The 16,474-nt window shown below is 44.7% G+C and overlaps 1 protein-coding gene across 1 annotated transcript in view; it reads left to right on the top strand.

The window, feature by feature from the left end:
* The window catches only part of LOC310778532 (ectonucleoside triphosphate diphosphohydrolase 2-like), a 13,957-nt gene extending 10,915 nt beyond the window's left edge, over nucleotides 1–3,042 (top strand). The window contains exons 7-9 of the mRNA XM_083638986.1: nucleotides 1–96; nucleotides 1,209–1,343; nucleotides 2,204–3,042. The exon at nucleotides 1–96 is cut by the window's left edge and continues 24 nt beyond it. Of these exons, the coding sequence (XP_083495112.1) occupies nucleotides 1–96; nucleotides 1,209–1,343; nucleotides 2,204–2,410 (438 nt within the window). The 3' untranslated portion in view covers nucleotides 2,411–3,042. The remainder of the gene's footprint in view (nucleotides 97–1,208; nucleotides 1,344–2,203) is intronic.
* Nucleotides 3,043–16,474: the final 13,432 nt, after the last annotated feature.

Raw genomic sequence — 16,474 nt, 5'->3', positions numbered from 1 at the left:
CACTCGTTCCTGGAAAGCATCACTGGCATCACTGTGACCACTCCCGCCCAGCTGGAGGAAGCAGCTAGAGCCGTCTGCAATATGACTTTCACTCAAGTAGTTTTCTTTTCCTCTTTATTTCCAACATGTGCATGTGGGTGGGTGGGGGGGGGGGGGGTGGGCGGGCATGCCATTTTTCCCATGGCGCTGGGGCCAGCAGGCCCCCGCTGGGGTCAGACGATGGCAAAGTCAGGACACTCACTCACTCACTCACTCACTCATAGTTGTTTAAGCCAGTGGTTCTTCGCGAGATTATTTGGGGGGGGGGGGGGGGGGGTCGCGGGATGATTGTAAAAAAAGAAAAGAAATTGATTTTTCTCCCATGATGATTACATCTCCCATAGGGATGCACGATATATCGGCAATCATATCGGTGTCGGCCGATGTTGGTCATGTTTTTTAACATATCGGTCAAATCGGTATCGGTCAGATGTTGCAATGTTAATATCGGTTATCATTATCAGCCAAATTCTTCACATTGATATGAAATCATGCAGTAAATCTATGATTTATGGGCTTTTCCAAAGGCTTTGCAAATAAAGAAATGCATAACTTTTTCAAATTCAGTGTTAACATGTGTTTTTCAGTATGTACAAAATGTGATGATCATAAAAATGTGGTTTTATACAGATCATATCGACATCGGTAAATATCGGTTATCGGCCATAACAGCAATGTTAATATCGGTTATCGGCATCGGCCAAAATTTTCATATCGGTGCATCCCTAATCTCCCATACCAATGATTGAAGTACTGTATATACATCTATATAAACTATAAACTGTATCAAAAATAGTTCAGTAAGTGTGTGAATGCATGCCCACTAGGAAGTCGTCGTTTGGTTGGGCAGCGGCGGGAGGGGGGGGGTCACGCACCCCACCCTAAAGGTTTTTGGGGGCCGCGGCTCAAAGAGATTGAGAACCACTGGTTTACGCAATAGCTATGGATAGGAAGGTGCCTGGTAGAGAGTTGGGTTTCGAGGGGTGGGTACGGGGGAATGGCTAGGGGGATGTGGTGGTGGGTGAACATGGTGCTGTAAGGCTGAATGGCCACACCACTGTGCCGTGGGCTTAAAGGTATTTGCGCTTGTTTAAATACTTACCTGACATTTCTTTCAGGTGCTGAGTCTCGCTTGTTTAAATACCGTACTTACCTGACATTTCTTTCAGATGCTGAGTCTCGCTCCGGAGCAACGGTCTCGCTTGCAGAACTACTGTGCTTCAGCTGTGTTTCTCAGAGTCCTCATGCTGAGAGGCTACGGCTTTGATGACGCGTCTTTCCCCCACATTTCCTTCCAGCAAAAGGTGACAGCATTTTTGGGGTCATCTCTATGTTCCCCGGGTCCTATGTTCCCCGTTTTTGTGGGACCGGGGAACATAGAACCCTTTCTACGAAAAAGGGTCCTATGTTCCCCGCTTTTCCCAAATAGGGTCCTATGTTCCCCGCTATGTTCCCTGGTCCGATGTGTCTCCCGAAATGCCAAAAACAGCCTACCTCATATGATAAAGTAGCCGTTGATATATTGATGTATTGATTGATTGATTGATTCATTCATTGAAATCCGTTGTGGGGGAATCTCACGGAGGAGCAGGCTGCTCGCGCATCCATTCGACCACTGCTTCAGTCTGATGCGCTGAAAATAAGTGTGAAGTTTATTGCACAGGCCATGAGAACTGATTTGAAAAATACTCTTTCCATAAGGACACTGAAACGCGCCTTGCAGACAGCGGGAGCAGACTCGTTCCCTTATTTAGGCTACTAGGACTAGTTGAGTGAATAAAGTGGATTCGATTAGTAGCAAAACGAAAGAGGAGTTTTTTTAATGGGTGGGGGATATGGGGAAACGAAACCTACTCCTCATCTATATATTACGTGCCAGCGCCCAGCATACGTGACGCCAGAAAAACAATGGCTGCAAAGGAACATAGCGGGGAACATAGGACCCTATTTGGGAAAAGCGGGGAACATAGGACCCTTTTTCATAGAAAGGGTTCTATGTTCCCCGGTCCCACAAAAACGGGGAACATAGGACCCGAGGAAATATAGGACCCGGGGAACATAGGTACGCTCCCGCATTTTTCTCAATAAACATATCCTCCAAGCTCTTTTGGATGCTAAATGTAATATATGGTAATATTCAAAAATATAATTGTGCCCCCTGCAGGCCGGGGATGCCTCGGTGGGCTGGGCGCTGGGCTACATGCTGAGTTTGAGCAGTCTGCTGCCAGCAGAGGGCGTGGCGCTCAGGAAGGCCATGACTTGTGGAGCTTGGGGAACGCTGCTCTTCCTCTTCGTCCTCCTCCTCACCTCAGTCCTGCTCTTTGTGTTATTCGGCGGGAAGAAGAAAGGAGGCAGCGACAGCGCCATCTAGTTTAACTGCAACAAGTTGGAGAATGTGGCTCTCCCTCCGGGGGGCAGCTTTGGTTTTACCAGAGGAAGTCTGAATGTAATTTCTGCTAATTTAAACGAGTTATGGGTGGTGTAGTGGTCTATTCCCTCGCCTACCAACACGAGGGTCGCAGGTTCGCGACCCCCTTCGTTACCACCGGCTTGGTCACGAGTCCCTAAAGACACAATTGGCCGTGTCTGTGGGTGGGAAGCCGGACAAGGGTATGTGGCGTCGCCGCACCAATGCCTCCTCCATGCCCATTCGGGGGGAACTGGGGGGAATAACGTGTTCCTCCGCATGCGCTACGTCCTCCCAGTGAAACGCCTCGCTGTCAGGTGAAAAGAAGCAGTTGGTGACTGCAGATGTGTCAGAATCATGTAGTAGTCTACAACTTAACCCAGATCGGCAGAGGGGGCGGAGCAACGACCGGGACCACTAATGGCCCAATTATGCTCCATTTTCATGTGAAGATAAATGCGTCTGTTTCAAACGGTACCAACACTGCCCACATACTCCCATGTGTCTTTCACGTTGGTATCCTGTTAAGCAAAACAGCCACTAGTGGGCAGTAGGGAGGTGTGTGTGTGTGTGTGTGTGTGTGTGTGTGTGTGTGTGTGTGTGTGTGTGTGTGTGTGTGTGTGTGTGTGTGTGTGTGTGTGTGTGTGTGTGTGTGTGTGTGTGTGTGTGTGTGTGTGTGTGTGTGAGATGAACGCAGAGTACGGACAGAAGGCTTCGTGCGTACTGCGTATCCGTATTTAATGTTGAGCATAATTGGGCCTTTAGACAGGGGGAATTGGCTAAGTACAATTCGGAGAAAAAGGGGGAAAGAAACCAGTTAGTGGTTATATGGAATGTAATAATTTCAGATGTTTTTTTATTATACTTCTCGGTAATTGTATTTCATTACAGTAAAGTGAGGTACACAAAGCAGTTACTGCCAGTTTAGCATTACAGTAATGTTTTTTTTTTTTTTTTTTTTGTCTGAAAGGTGTTTTGTAGATGTCAGGTAGCAGATTTTATTCACTTTGTGGTACAGAGTTCTACTTTGATAATAAGTCTATTGAGATCAAGAGGTGCTATAACCAGCAGTTGTTGACAGACAACCTCTGCGCACAATAAAGCTCTTATAGGAATAGTTGAACAGACTCGTTACAGAAGGGCCGAAATACATTTGATGTTTGCTTCAGTTTTGGTCCGGGATAAGGTAGCTCTTAGCATTAAAAGCTCCTATTATGTGTAGATGTCATTTTAAATGATTGATTATTTGAAGTTAGACTTGTTAATAGCCTAGGCTTGTTCCTTATGGAGGAGGTAATGATGGCCATAATGAAAGAAAGTAATATATTTCAGTTTATCAGATGACAATGTTGGCACTACAAATCTGTTTTAAGGCGAGTCCCCCAAACTGTACCATATTTTCTGTCAGAAGTATTTTACTTGGGAACATTTTCCACACATTTTTCAATGTCAATATCAGTTTAATAATTCGTATAATAACATTAATTTATTTCAAGATTATTTCATCACCCAAGTTTGCCACCATCCATCAATGGTCTCAGCTGGTTGATTGGGCGATTTTAACACCAACATTTTAGATGGATAATGTACATTAATGAATAATTATATTTTTACAATTGTCATTTATGCTAGGCTATTTTCATTATATTTGCAGTCTGTGTGTTCACGTTGTATTTTGTACATTTAAAAGAAAACGCAAATAAATTTGGTTTTGTAGCTACAACGAACGCGCATGCGTTAGCGGTGGTCTGTTCTGTACACTGTGCTGTAATGAATTCAAATGAAGGAGGCGTTTGCAGCGGAATAGAAAATGGATTACAGAATGGATGATGAGTGAAGGGGAGCAATTTGGATGGACATGTATAAATTACTTTAGTATGTTAAAGTGAAGCTGTTACAATACAGTAGGTGGCGGTAATGCACACATACGTTTGCCAACCGCCATAAAACACTAGAAGAAGAAGTAGTGAATTAAAAACGACAAATACCACAATGCTTTGCTTCAAGGAGTATTGACTTCAAAGCATTGGGACCTGGGACAATCACCTGCAGGCAGCGGCTGTGCAGTATTTGTGGCCAACATACCCCAGGCAGACATCGACCCGACCGGCGTCTTGAAGTATGTTCTGATCCGAGTGCACAGTAAAGAGGAGGGGGACGACTCGGAGATTGACATAGTGCGAGGATATGGCTGGGCAGAGTACCACGGTAAGACAGCAGCGTCCCCAAAACCCAAACCAACCAACCCAAAAAAGAAATATGGATCAGTTCATTAAACATTAATATTAAAATGTTGCTGTTATTTAATTTGAAATGACAGAAACATGAATGCTCTGTGTTCTTAACTGTTTTGATCTGCAGGTGTTGGTGTTCTAAAGCAGTGGTTCTCAAATGGGGGTCCGCAAAAAGTTTTCAGGAAAATAAAAATAAAAATCTTTTTTGTTGTTGCAAAAGCTTCATAGTTAAACCAAAATATGTTATGCTTTAAATCTAAAATGGTTCATGGATTACATTACAATCTAACAAACTTTAAAAGTCAAGCCCGTTACCATGGAAACAATTAAGCTTAGCCCAAAATCACAAATCAGAATGAGCGGGTCCCCGCCCTGGTATATTTTCTATCTTGTAAGGGGTCCTTGGCTGAAAAAACATTTGAGAACCTCTGTTCTAAAGGTCTGAATTTGTCTTCAGGTAGGCTACAAGTAATCCAGCCCACACCAGGAGTGTTAGATTGACTTTTTAAATTGATTTAATTTGGTAATCTAATTTTCAAATTAAAACAAATCAGAGAGATACAACAATCATTAATTAGAACAATTATTAGATTACATTTATACATATTCATATAATTATTAGATTACATTTATTAACAATAGAGCAAATCAGAACAAATCAGTGCATTCTTCAGATAACATTTTGGGAGAAAGAAAGAAAAACATTGCAGATGTACACGTCAACTGGAGACTAATTTCTGCTCCTTCACCTTCAGTTAAAGCGTGGGGGTCTGCACTGTAGGGAGGATAGTGAGGAGTGTGTGTGTGGCCATATGGGGAGTGTTTGGTGTCTGTCTAGATGCATGTACCAGCGGCTGAACCCTGGAGGAAGATTGCGGGGGGCTATGAGAGGCTCTAACTGTTTACATGTGGAGACAAATGTACAGACACAGTATGGCAGATGTGGCTAATAGCATATATAGCACATGGAAAGATATTACATCTGGGGTTCCACAAGGGCCCATTAAGACCCATGTAGTGGGACAGAAACAGTCACAACAGAAATGCACAACAATAAGAACTATATAGGCCACACAACAGTTTATGTTTTCATATGAATACATGTGTGTTTGGATACTCGCTATCACTGACTGATATAACACAAACAAAAGAGCGCCACCTACAGGAAATCAAACATCATCCACAGAAAATTCTACTTGGAAAAAGACATCACAGTCCCGCCCACAATGTGGATGTGGTGTGAATGTGGTCTGGACTCTGTGGAGGAGAGTCATGGTTTCAGAGACGCTGTGTAGAAGGACAGAATACCTGCTCTGTGATCCAGGTACACTCTTACTCTGGAGGACAGAGGAACTGAGATGAGAGGTCTGGCACTCTTATGTCTGAAGTGACAGCTACTGCTGCCACACTCTAATGACCAAGACTTGTCATTGTTTCCAAATGCACTTTCACGTCCTGTTCTGCTAATATCTTTACATGAGACTGCTATTGAAACTCCCCTCCCGCTCCACCTCTCCACCGGGGATTTGACCGACGTGCCCGAAATACGCCCCTGAACAGCTGTGTGTTTGCTGTGTTTGGATCCAGTGTGATCTGACGTGAATATTGTAAGAAGTCAGCTCTGGTCTTGGGCTCTGGTTGTGGCAGTAAAACATCCTCGTCAGTCACTGTCAGTGAGATCTTAGGCCGTTCCTCTGTCAGAATGTCCTGTAGTTTATCTCTGACCTCTGACACAGCTGCAGTCACATCCTCAAAGTAGCGCAGAGGACGGGTATCGATCCTGGGTGAGTCTGTAGCTTCACTGAGACGTGACAGCGAGGGGTAATTGTGTAGGAAGTGGATGTGATCCTCTGTGTGTGAGAGCTGCTCCAGCTCAACGTCTTTCCTCCTCAGCTCAGAGATCTCCTGCTTCAGCTTCTCCTGAAGTTCTTCAGCCCGACTCGCTTCCTCTTTCTGCTGGGATCTGATCTGCTGCTTCACCTCAGAGCTTCTCTTCTCAATGAGACGGACCAGCTCAGTGAAGATCTTCTCACTGTCCGTCACTGCTTTATCAGCAGAGAGATTCATAGCCTTCAGGTTCTGTTGAAGCACCTTCACGTCTTTCTCTCTGCCCTGGAGTCTCTCCTGGATTTTCTGCCGATTCACCCCGAGCTCTTTCTGCCTCTCGGCCCTTTCTGTGGCAGCTGAGACTGTGTCGTGTCCCTTATGTTCGTCCACGGAGCAGAGATAACAGATACACTGCTGATCAGTACAGCAGAACATCTTCATCACCTCGTCGTGACGAGAGCAGATGTTCTCCTGAAGCTTCATGGTGGCTTCAACCAGCTTGTGTTTCTTTAATGGAGCTGCATCATAGTGAGGCTGGAGGTGCTGCTCACAGTAAGAGGCCGGACACACCAGACAGGACTTGAAGGCTTTCCGCTTTCTCCCAGTGCAGACATCACAGCCCACATCTCCAGGTCCAGCATAGAAGCAATCAGGAAGAGCAGCTTGGAGTCCAGTCTTCTTCAGTTCCTCCACCAACTCTGCTAACATGGTGTTTTTCCCCAGGACAGGCCTCGGTGTGAAGGTCTGTCTGCACTGGGGGCATTTGTGGATTTTTTGCTGATCCTCTCCATCCCAGCACCTTTTAATACAGCTCATGCAGTAGCTGTGCCCACAGGGAATAGTCACCGGATCCTTCAGTAGATCCAGACAGATGGAACAGCAGAGTTTTGCCCCGTCCAGCTGAATTCCTTGTTGCGCCATTGCACTTCTCACTGACACTGTCAGAAGGTTTCACCTCTCAGTCAATAACAGTGTGTCCGATAATTTCACTTCTCAGTAACAGTGTCAGATAGTTTCACTTTCTATCAAAAGAAACAACAAGAATAGTCACCGGATCCTTCAGTAGATCCAGACAGATCGAACAGCACCACCATCCAGCTGAAATCCTTGCTGCGCCATTTCACTTCTCAGTGACAGTGAGTCAGATAGTTTCACTTCCTCTGAACTGAAACTAAACTGAAACCTCTGTTGTTTTCTTCATGTTCATGTGCTGATCTGCAGTGAATGGGCTGGTCAGCTCTTGCACTTCACATCATGTTTACACCCATCTTTAAACTGGCAGATCTGTGAAAGGGGAGGAACCGGAAATATGTGGAGAGAATAGAACTGGCTGTGTTTGAGGGAGGGGTTATCAGGCTTTGCTTTATTCCAGGAAGAGGAGCGTTAAAGAGGCAGTGTGTTTAAATACAAACTTACAATCAATCTCTCTCCCCCCTTATCCCCCTCACTTTAAGTGCAACATTTCAAAATAAAGTTCCAAAGCCTTGTGGAAATTAACTATTTAGAATGGTTTTCTCTCTCTCTCTCTCTCTCTCTCTCTCTCTCTCTCTCTCTCTGTATCTCTCTCTCTCTCTCTCTCTCTCTCTCTCTCTCTCACACACTTTCATAAGATATTTTTTACGTAGCTGTAATGGTATAATGAAACAGTCAAGCATTCAGAAATAATATCCTATGCTCCCCGCTCGGGCCGCGCCGCGTCCAGGGACCCCCATCCTGCATAAGTAGGGTTCCCAGAGTAAAACCTGGCCATTAACACCAGTGGGGATAAGAAGGGGGGTGGGATACTTATCCCACCTAACAGAATGAATATAGAAAACAATATCTAGTGATAGATGTAGGCCTGTTCAACACAAGTGTTTTGAATCACACCTGCAGGCCAAACCTGATTGAAATGTGTTGTGCTTTGTGATGTGTTAACCACTCAACTGCTGATGTGGAATAATGTATTTATTTATTTATTTATTTGTTTATTTGGACGGGACAGTGCAAAATCAATGAACACAAAAACCATGAAGCAGATACAGTCACCTGGAACATAATAAGAGTGTAAAAATTGCCGGATTTAGCACGAGGCTAATTTCCATCCGTTGTCCCCGAAAGACACAAAAAACAGAATATATAAAACGTAAAACATAAGTAGCAGCAATACACTCAAAAATACATAGCAGCAATACACTTACAATAATAGGCCACACATGTTTAGACAAGGCAACAGATGGATGGCAGAGAGGCAGATCTCTCCTGCAGCCGCCCTCATAAGGGTCTCATCAGATATAAGTTCACTTGGAGTGGGGGTACGGTGGGGCAGTGGTAAGCGCTGTCGCCTCACAGCTCGAAGGTCCTGGGTTCGATTCCCACCTGGGACGCTGTGAACGCTGAAGGAATGCGTGCCCGTCCGCATGTCCTCGAGTGCCCACCGCCCGGGTGGGGTCGTCAAAAGGGCCCTTCTGTGTGGAGTTTGCATGTTTTCCCAGTGCCTCCCGGGGGTTTCCTTCATATAGGAACCCCCTTCACCAAAACATGCAATATCCTGGTTGCTGATGTGGTTCCTCCTCTGGTCGTTAAGGGTGTTCAGAGGGAGGGGAACCGGTTGGAATAGCGTGAACCTCCCACGTGCTATGTCCTACCGGTGAAGCTTCCTCTGTCAGGTGAAAAGAAGCGGCTGGCTAACTGCCCATGTCTTGGAGGAAGCATGGAGCCAGTTTCGGCTCTCCCCAGATTGGCAGAGGGTGGAGTAGCAACCAGGATAAAATAAATTAAATTAGTACTAATGGGGGATAAAAATGGGATAAAAATTTGTGAAAAAAACATTATAAAAATAAATAAAAATAAAATCACTTGGAGTGTCAGAGTCTCATCAGATATAAGTTCACTTGGAGTGTCAGAGTCTCATCAGATATAAGTTCACTTGGAGTGTCAGAGTCTCAGCAGATATAAGTTCACTTGGAGTGTCAGAGTCTCATCAGATATAAGTTCACTTGGAGTGTCAGAGTCTCAGCAGATATAAGTTCACTTGGAGTGTCAGAGTCTCAGCAGATATAAGTTCACTTGGAGTGTCAGAGTCTCAGCAGATATAAGTTCACTTGGAGTGTCAGAGTCTCAGCAGATATAAGTTCACTTGGAGTGTCAGAGTCTCATCAGATATAAGTTCACTTGGAGTGTCAGAGTCTCCTCAGATATAAGTTCACTTGGAGTGTCAGAGTCTCCTCAGATATAAGTTCACTTGGAGTGTCAGAGTCTCATCAGATATAAGTTCACTTGGAGTGTCAGAGTCTCATCAGATATAAGTTCACTTGGAGTGTCAGAGTCTCCTCAGATATAAGTTCACTTGGAGTGTCAGAGTCTCCTCAGATATAAGTTCACTTGGAGTGTCAGAGTCTCATCAGATATAAGTTCACTTGGAGTGTCAGAGTCTCCTCAGATATAAGTTCACTTGGAGTGTCAGAGTCTCCTCAGATATAAGTTCACTTGGAGTGTCAGAGTCTCCTCAGATATAAGTTCACTTGGAGTGTCAGAGTCTCCTCAGATATAAGTTCACTTGGAGTGTCAGAGTCTCATCAGATATAAGTTCACTTGGAGTGTCAGAGTCTCATCAGATATAAGTTCACTTGGAGTGTCAGAGTCTCATCAGATATAAGTTAACTTGGAGTGTCAGAGTCTCATCAGATATAAGTTCACTTGGAGAGTCAGAGTCTCATCAGATATAAGTTCACTTGGAGAGTCAGAGTCTCATCAGATATAAGTTCACTTGGAGAGTCAGAGTCTCATCAGATATAAGTTCACTTGGAGAGTCAGAGTCTCATCAGATATAAGTTCACTTGGAGTGTCAGAGTCTCATCAGATATAAGTTCACTTGGAGTGTCAGAGTCTCATCAGATATAAGTTCACTTGGAGTGTCAGAGTCTCATCAGATATAAGTTCACTTGGAGAGTCAGAGTCTCATCAGATATAAGTTAACTTGGAGTGTCAGAGTCTCATCAGATATAAGTTCACTTGGAGTGTCAGAGTCTCATCAGATATAAGTTCACTTGGAGTGTCAGAGTCTCATCAGATATAAGTTCACTTGGAGTGTCAGAGTCTCATCAGATATAAGTACACTTGGAGTGTCAGAGTCTCATCAGATATAAGTTCACTTGGAGTGTCAGAGTCTCATCAGATATAAGTTCACTTGGAGTGTCAGAGTCTCATCAGATATAAGTTCACTTGGAGAGTCAGAGTCTCATCAGATATAAGTTCACTTGGAGTGTCAGAGTCTCATCAGATATAAGTTCACTTGGAGTGTCAGAGTCTCATCAGATATAAGTTCACTTGGAGTGTCAGAGTCTCATCAGATATAAGTTCACTTGGAGTGTCAGAGTCTCATCAGATATAAGTTCACTTGGAGTGTCAGAGTCTCATCAGATATAAGTTCACTTGGAGTGTCAGAGTCTCATCAGATATAAGTTCACTTGGAGTGTCAGAGTCTCATCAGATATAAGTTCACTTGGAGTGTCAGAGTCTCATCAGATATAAGTTCACTTGGAGAGTCAGAGTCTCATCAGATATAAGTTCACTTGGAGTGTCAGAGTCTCATCAGATATAAGTTCACTTGGAGTGTCAGAGTCTCAGCAGATATAAGTTCACTTGGAGTGTCAGAGTCTCATCAGATATAAGTTCACTTGGAGTGTCAGAGTCTCATCAGATATAAGTTCACTTGGAGTGTCAGAGTCTCATCAGATATAAGTTCACTTGGAGTGTCAGAGTCTCATCAGATATAAGTTCACTTGGAGTGTCAGAGTCTCATCAGATATAAGTTCACTTGGAGTGTCAGAGTCTCATCAGATATAAGTTCACTTGGAGTCTCATCAGATATAAGTTCACTTGGAGTCTCATCTGATATAAGTTCACTTGGAGTGTCAGAGTCTCATCAGATATAAGTTCACTTGGAGTGTCAGAGTCTCATCAGATATAAGTTCACTTGGAGTGTCAGAGTCTCATCAGATATAAGTTCACTTGGAGTGTCAGATAGCTCCAAACGACAGACGATCCCGTTTCAATGATGAACGCAGTGTGCCTTGAAGACAACACAGCACAAGCTCCTGTAGCATCGTACACAGAAGTGTCAGGATAGGATGAAAGTAAGAGTTGAGTGTCTATAAGGTCAGTTGTGTTCTCACATCTGTCCAGATAAAGGGCAGAGTAGTGAACCTCATTGTGCTTGGGACTGGAACTGATGGAGGTTTTGAGACAAACATCAGAAGCAGAGACCAGGGAAGGCTTCATTGAGGTTGTTGATATAGATTTGGGGATACAAGGGAGTTGTGGGGAAACCTTCCTTCCTGGCCATATATTGTTGTCATGTACTGGTGCACAGTGCTCAGTCTTAGGTATGTTTCAATGTAAGAAAGAGCACTCAGTCATCCTTACTTTTAATACAGTAGCTGGCAAGCTAAGGTAATGGCTCTTTTTGCAGCACTGGAGACAGGCTTAAAAAGATTAGACTACACTTAAGATCAGAGCAGAGAGCACACAGCAGATGCATAGATACATGTGTGTGTGTGTGTGTGTGTGTGTGTGTGTGTGTGTGTGTGTGTGTGTGTGTGTGTGTGTGTGTGCGTGCGCGCGCGCGCGTGTGCGTGCGTGTATGTATAAAGATGTACAAAGATGGACTTGTGTTACATTATACCTGGAACCTGAACAAAGTTTGTTAAACTCTAAATTTCCACTAGCCAAAATGTTTTTCTTGAAATAAACCAGAATATGAGTGGGTTAATTTAAGCATAAGTATTAGTAAGTGGCCCGGGATTCTCAAAGCCTGTGTTGAGGGTCACACGAACAAAAAATCCAAAACCAACAAGTTACCGTAATTATTTAGTTTTACTTCAATGTAGAACAGTCATTTCTTACACATGAGATAACTTTTAGCCTTTTAGTCATAAAGATTATTGAAAGATATTCCATATTCCAGACTGAAATGTTATAACAGAAGTGGAGTATTGGCCAGAATGACACGAACATTTGGACACTTATTCAGCGGGTATCTTGTATGTTGCGTTCAGGTGCACTGTTATTTTTTATTTTTATTTTAAAGTGTATAAAGTAACCGGCAGGCCAGAGGCCAGTAGGTGGAGAAATCACCGGCTACCGGGGCTTGGGGAACTCCCGGGTATAAAGCATGTATCAATGTTGTATTTCCCCTTTCCTCCAGTATTGTGAAGCCTCACATGGCGACTATCGAGGAAATGGCCAAGTTCCACACAGACGCATACCTGGAGCATCTCCACAAGATCAGCCAGGACGGAGACAACGACGACCCCCAGTCCACCGACCTCGGCCTGGGTAAGACTCCTGTATGAATCCTACGTTGTGATTGGTTGTCTGCTTTATGCCCCACCAGTTGGTGTGAAAGCAACAAATCATTGATTACTTTGTGTCTCTACCTCTTTATTACTGACATGTATTTAGGTAGACATTGGATAAATCAGAGTAATCAAAGTGGTGAGAAATGGTCAAAGTTACTGGGCCTGGCAAAGACAAAGAACCACAGAGAGTTTAGGGTTTTGTCTGCATATCGAATTATGAGGGGGCCACCTCCGTCAAATTTCGCTCCGCCTTAACTGTGCATGTGTCAGAGGAAGCATGGTGCTAGTCTCGGCTCTCCCCAGATCGGCAGAGGGTGGAGCAGCTACCGGGGCAGCAGGGGGCACAAGGGCACATCTGGCCCAAGACCACGTGCACACTTTTTGTCATCATATCCACCCCCCCCCCCCAAATTCATTACTGTAATTAAATTCTTGATAACTGATCATTCTTTAAATTGTACTATATTCTATTAATTGGCTGGTTTGCTGAGGAGTCACTGGAAAACATGATTGTAACATAAAGTAGGCTACGGTGGCTCAGTGGTAGAGCTGTCGCCTCGCAATCAGAAGGTCCTGAGTTCGATTCTCGCCTGGGACACTGTGGGCGCTGTGGTTGTGTTCCCCCCATCTTCAGTGCCTACTGCCCAGGTGGGGTATCTCGTCGTAAGGGCCTTTCTGTCTGTGTGGAGTTTGCATGTTCTCCCCGTGCTCCCCCAGGGGGGTTCCTCCGTATATAACCCCCCCCCCCCCCCCCCCCCATTAAAAACATGCAGAAGATCAGATTGTCATCGTCATCCGACGAGCGACCACTGCTCCTGGCCTGCCCCCCGGAGGAAAGGACAAAGCCTGGATGGGTTAAATGCAGAGGACAAATTTCACCGGCCACCGTCAGCATGTGTGTGTTTGTGGCCGTCCGTGCATGTGTTGATGTGTAATCGTGTGACAATAAAGACGGGCTTGTCCGTCTGAAATCGTGTTTAAATCGTGAAATCGTGTAGGATAGTATTTTCAACTGTACGTTGACATGATTGTAGCCTGCATATTCTGGCTTTCAGACAAGTAAAATGTCAACACTTTATTTCTGGTTCAAACAGATTGAATGAAGTCTGCAGATTCTCATAGACACACTATTTTCTCATCATTATTTCCACGAATGAATGAATTAAATTCTCAATAACTTTATTGAAATTATAGCCTACTATTTTATTAGTTGGCTGGTTTGCTCAGGAGTCACTGGAAAAGGATTATAACATAGTAGGCTACTATTCATAGCTTTCAAGGGGCGTTACGTGCTGCCGGGAACCCCACCTGACGGTCAAAAAACAAACTTGTTCATTCCGCTGCCCGCCTCGACTAGTTTCTCACGCTGTGTTTGTTCAGCCGTTTGTACACACGTCTTTGCGGCCAACATTTCATCAAAGGTAAGCTCAAGTAACGTTACAATAATGATTAAAATACCCCGTTAACGTTACTTGAGCTTACCTTTGATGAAATGTTGGCCGCAAAAACGTGTGTACTTTGATGGTAGAAAAAAAGCCATTTGCCCTCCCCAGCGACTGAACCACGTCTAATCGCACAAATCCACAACCTCCTCCTGTCTGAGTTTTCTTTCTCCGACGGGATTCTGTAAAAGCACAAGCCAGGCGTGTCTCCTCGTCGGTTAGTGCAACCGATAGCACAACAGGTATCCGGCATTTTGGCTGAACAAACAGCGTGAGAAACTAGTCAAGGCGGGCAGTGGAATGAACAAATTTTTTTTTTGACCGTCAGGTGGGCGTTCCCGGCAGCACGTAACGCCCCTTGAAAGCTATGAATAGGATAGTGTATTCAAATGTACGTTGATATTGTAGCCTACATATTCTGGTTTTCAGACAAGTGAAATGACAGCACTTTATTTTGCCGATTGGGTTGCTTCATAATCGGGTCATTAAACTATCCCATGTGGTTGTTGTTGCTGTATGTGTTTTGTAGCTACATAGTCACGTTTCAGTGTTGTATGTTTTTACACACACCTGCTTGCACTCGCTGGCGGCGCGTCTGCGACTGTGTTGGGTATGTTTTGAAGTGCGGCACCCATACCGCCTATGTTGAAATAGTAGCAAAATACGTAACCAAAAGTGACAGAAATATATGAAATTCATGTCTTCCTTTAATGTCCAGGGATGCAAACTATGCAAAAAGTAGACAGGGACACGCACATCCAAACTGGGCCACACTGGGCCAGGGTGCTGGATCAAAAGGTTACTTACAGTGAAAAAAGAACGATCCGCACACCAAAGAGAGCTCCCCTTGGGTTTTTTTTATTTGCAAACAGCGTGACCGGGCCACACTGGCCAGGGATGCAAACTAGTCACCTTTAGGTGACAGTCACCTTTTTGATCCCAAAATAGGGCACTATAGGGCAGTTTTGTATCTGCCCCTGGTATCTGTCACCTTTTTTACTCTCCATGAGTTTGCATCCCTGAATGTCGATACAAAGAATCACTGGGTCGGAAGGTTGAAACAACCCTTTCCAAACTCAATGTTTGCAAAGGGTTTCTCCTCTTGCAGGGAAAAACATTGCCATGCAGGCTGTAGGCTCCCCCGCTGCCTCAGCTCAGTGCATGGAGCCTGTAGGCTCCCCCACTGCCTCAGCTCAGTGCATGGAGCCTGTAGGCTCCCCCGCTGCCTCAGCTCAGTGCATGGAGCCTGTAGGCTCCCCCGCTGCCTCAGCTCAGTGCATGGAGCCTGTAGGCTCCCCCGCTGCCTCAGCTCAGTGCATGGAGCCTGTAGGCTCCCCCACTGCCTCAGCTCAGTGCATGGAGCCTGTAGGCTCCCCCACTGCCTCAGCTCAGTGCATGGAGCCTGTAGGCTCCCCCGCTGCCTCAGCTCAGTGCATGGAGCCTGTAGGCTCCCCCGCTGCCTCAGCTCAGTGCATGGAGCCTGTAGGCTCCCCCACTGCCTCAGCTCAGTGCATGGAGCCTGTAGGCTCCCCCGCTGCCTCAGCTCAGTGCATGGAGCCTGTAGGCTCCCCCACTGCCTCAGCTCAGTGCATGGAGCCTGTAGGCTCCCCTGCTGTGTATTGGTTGTTGGTTGGTTCAACACAACATTCTTCTTCTTCTCTAGCCTACAAGCATGTAACTTCCTTGATTGTTATTGTGGAAATTGTTATTGTTTAAATAGGCTACATTTTCAGTATATAAATAATGCAATAATTTCCCGAAACATTCCCAAACAAGAAAGAAACATAGTGCACTGCAAAATATTTTTAATTACATTTGTAACCGAAGATCTACTTTTCAAGTACCAGCCTCCCGAGATCTACCAGTCCAGTTTCAACATCGCAAACGCACACACATCGTTTCCAGCCTGCAGTGACTAACCTCCCAACACTTTCTCGTTGTCCCACAACCACTTGACATTAGGGCTGTGAATCTTCACTGGCCTCACGATTCGATACGATTACGATTCAGAGGGCTACGATTCAATTCGATTACGATTATCGATGCATCTCGATGCATCTTAAATCGATGCATCACTTTTTTTCCCCAATACATGATTTATTTTTTCTCACTTTATTTTTTCTCACTGTGTGGCTACTTTTAAAATAAAAGTGCATTTGGAATTGCATTGTATTATGATCCATA

This window comes from Poromitra crassiceps (assembly GCF_964638095.1).
Source record: "Poromitra crassiceps genome assembly, chromosome: 6".
Classification (NCBI taxonomy): Eukaryota; Metazoa; Chordata; class Actinopteri; order Beryciformes; family Melamphaidae; genus Poromitra; species Poromitra crassiceps.
This window is presented reverse-complemented; position numbering and strand designations above follow the sequence as displayed.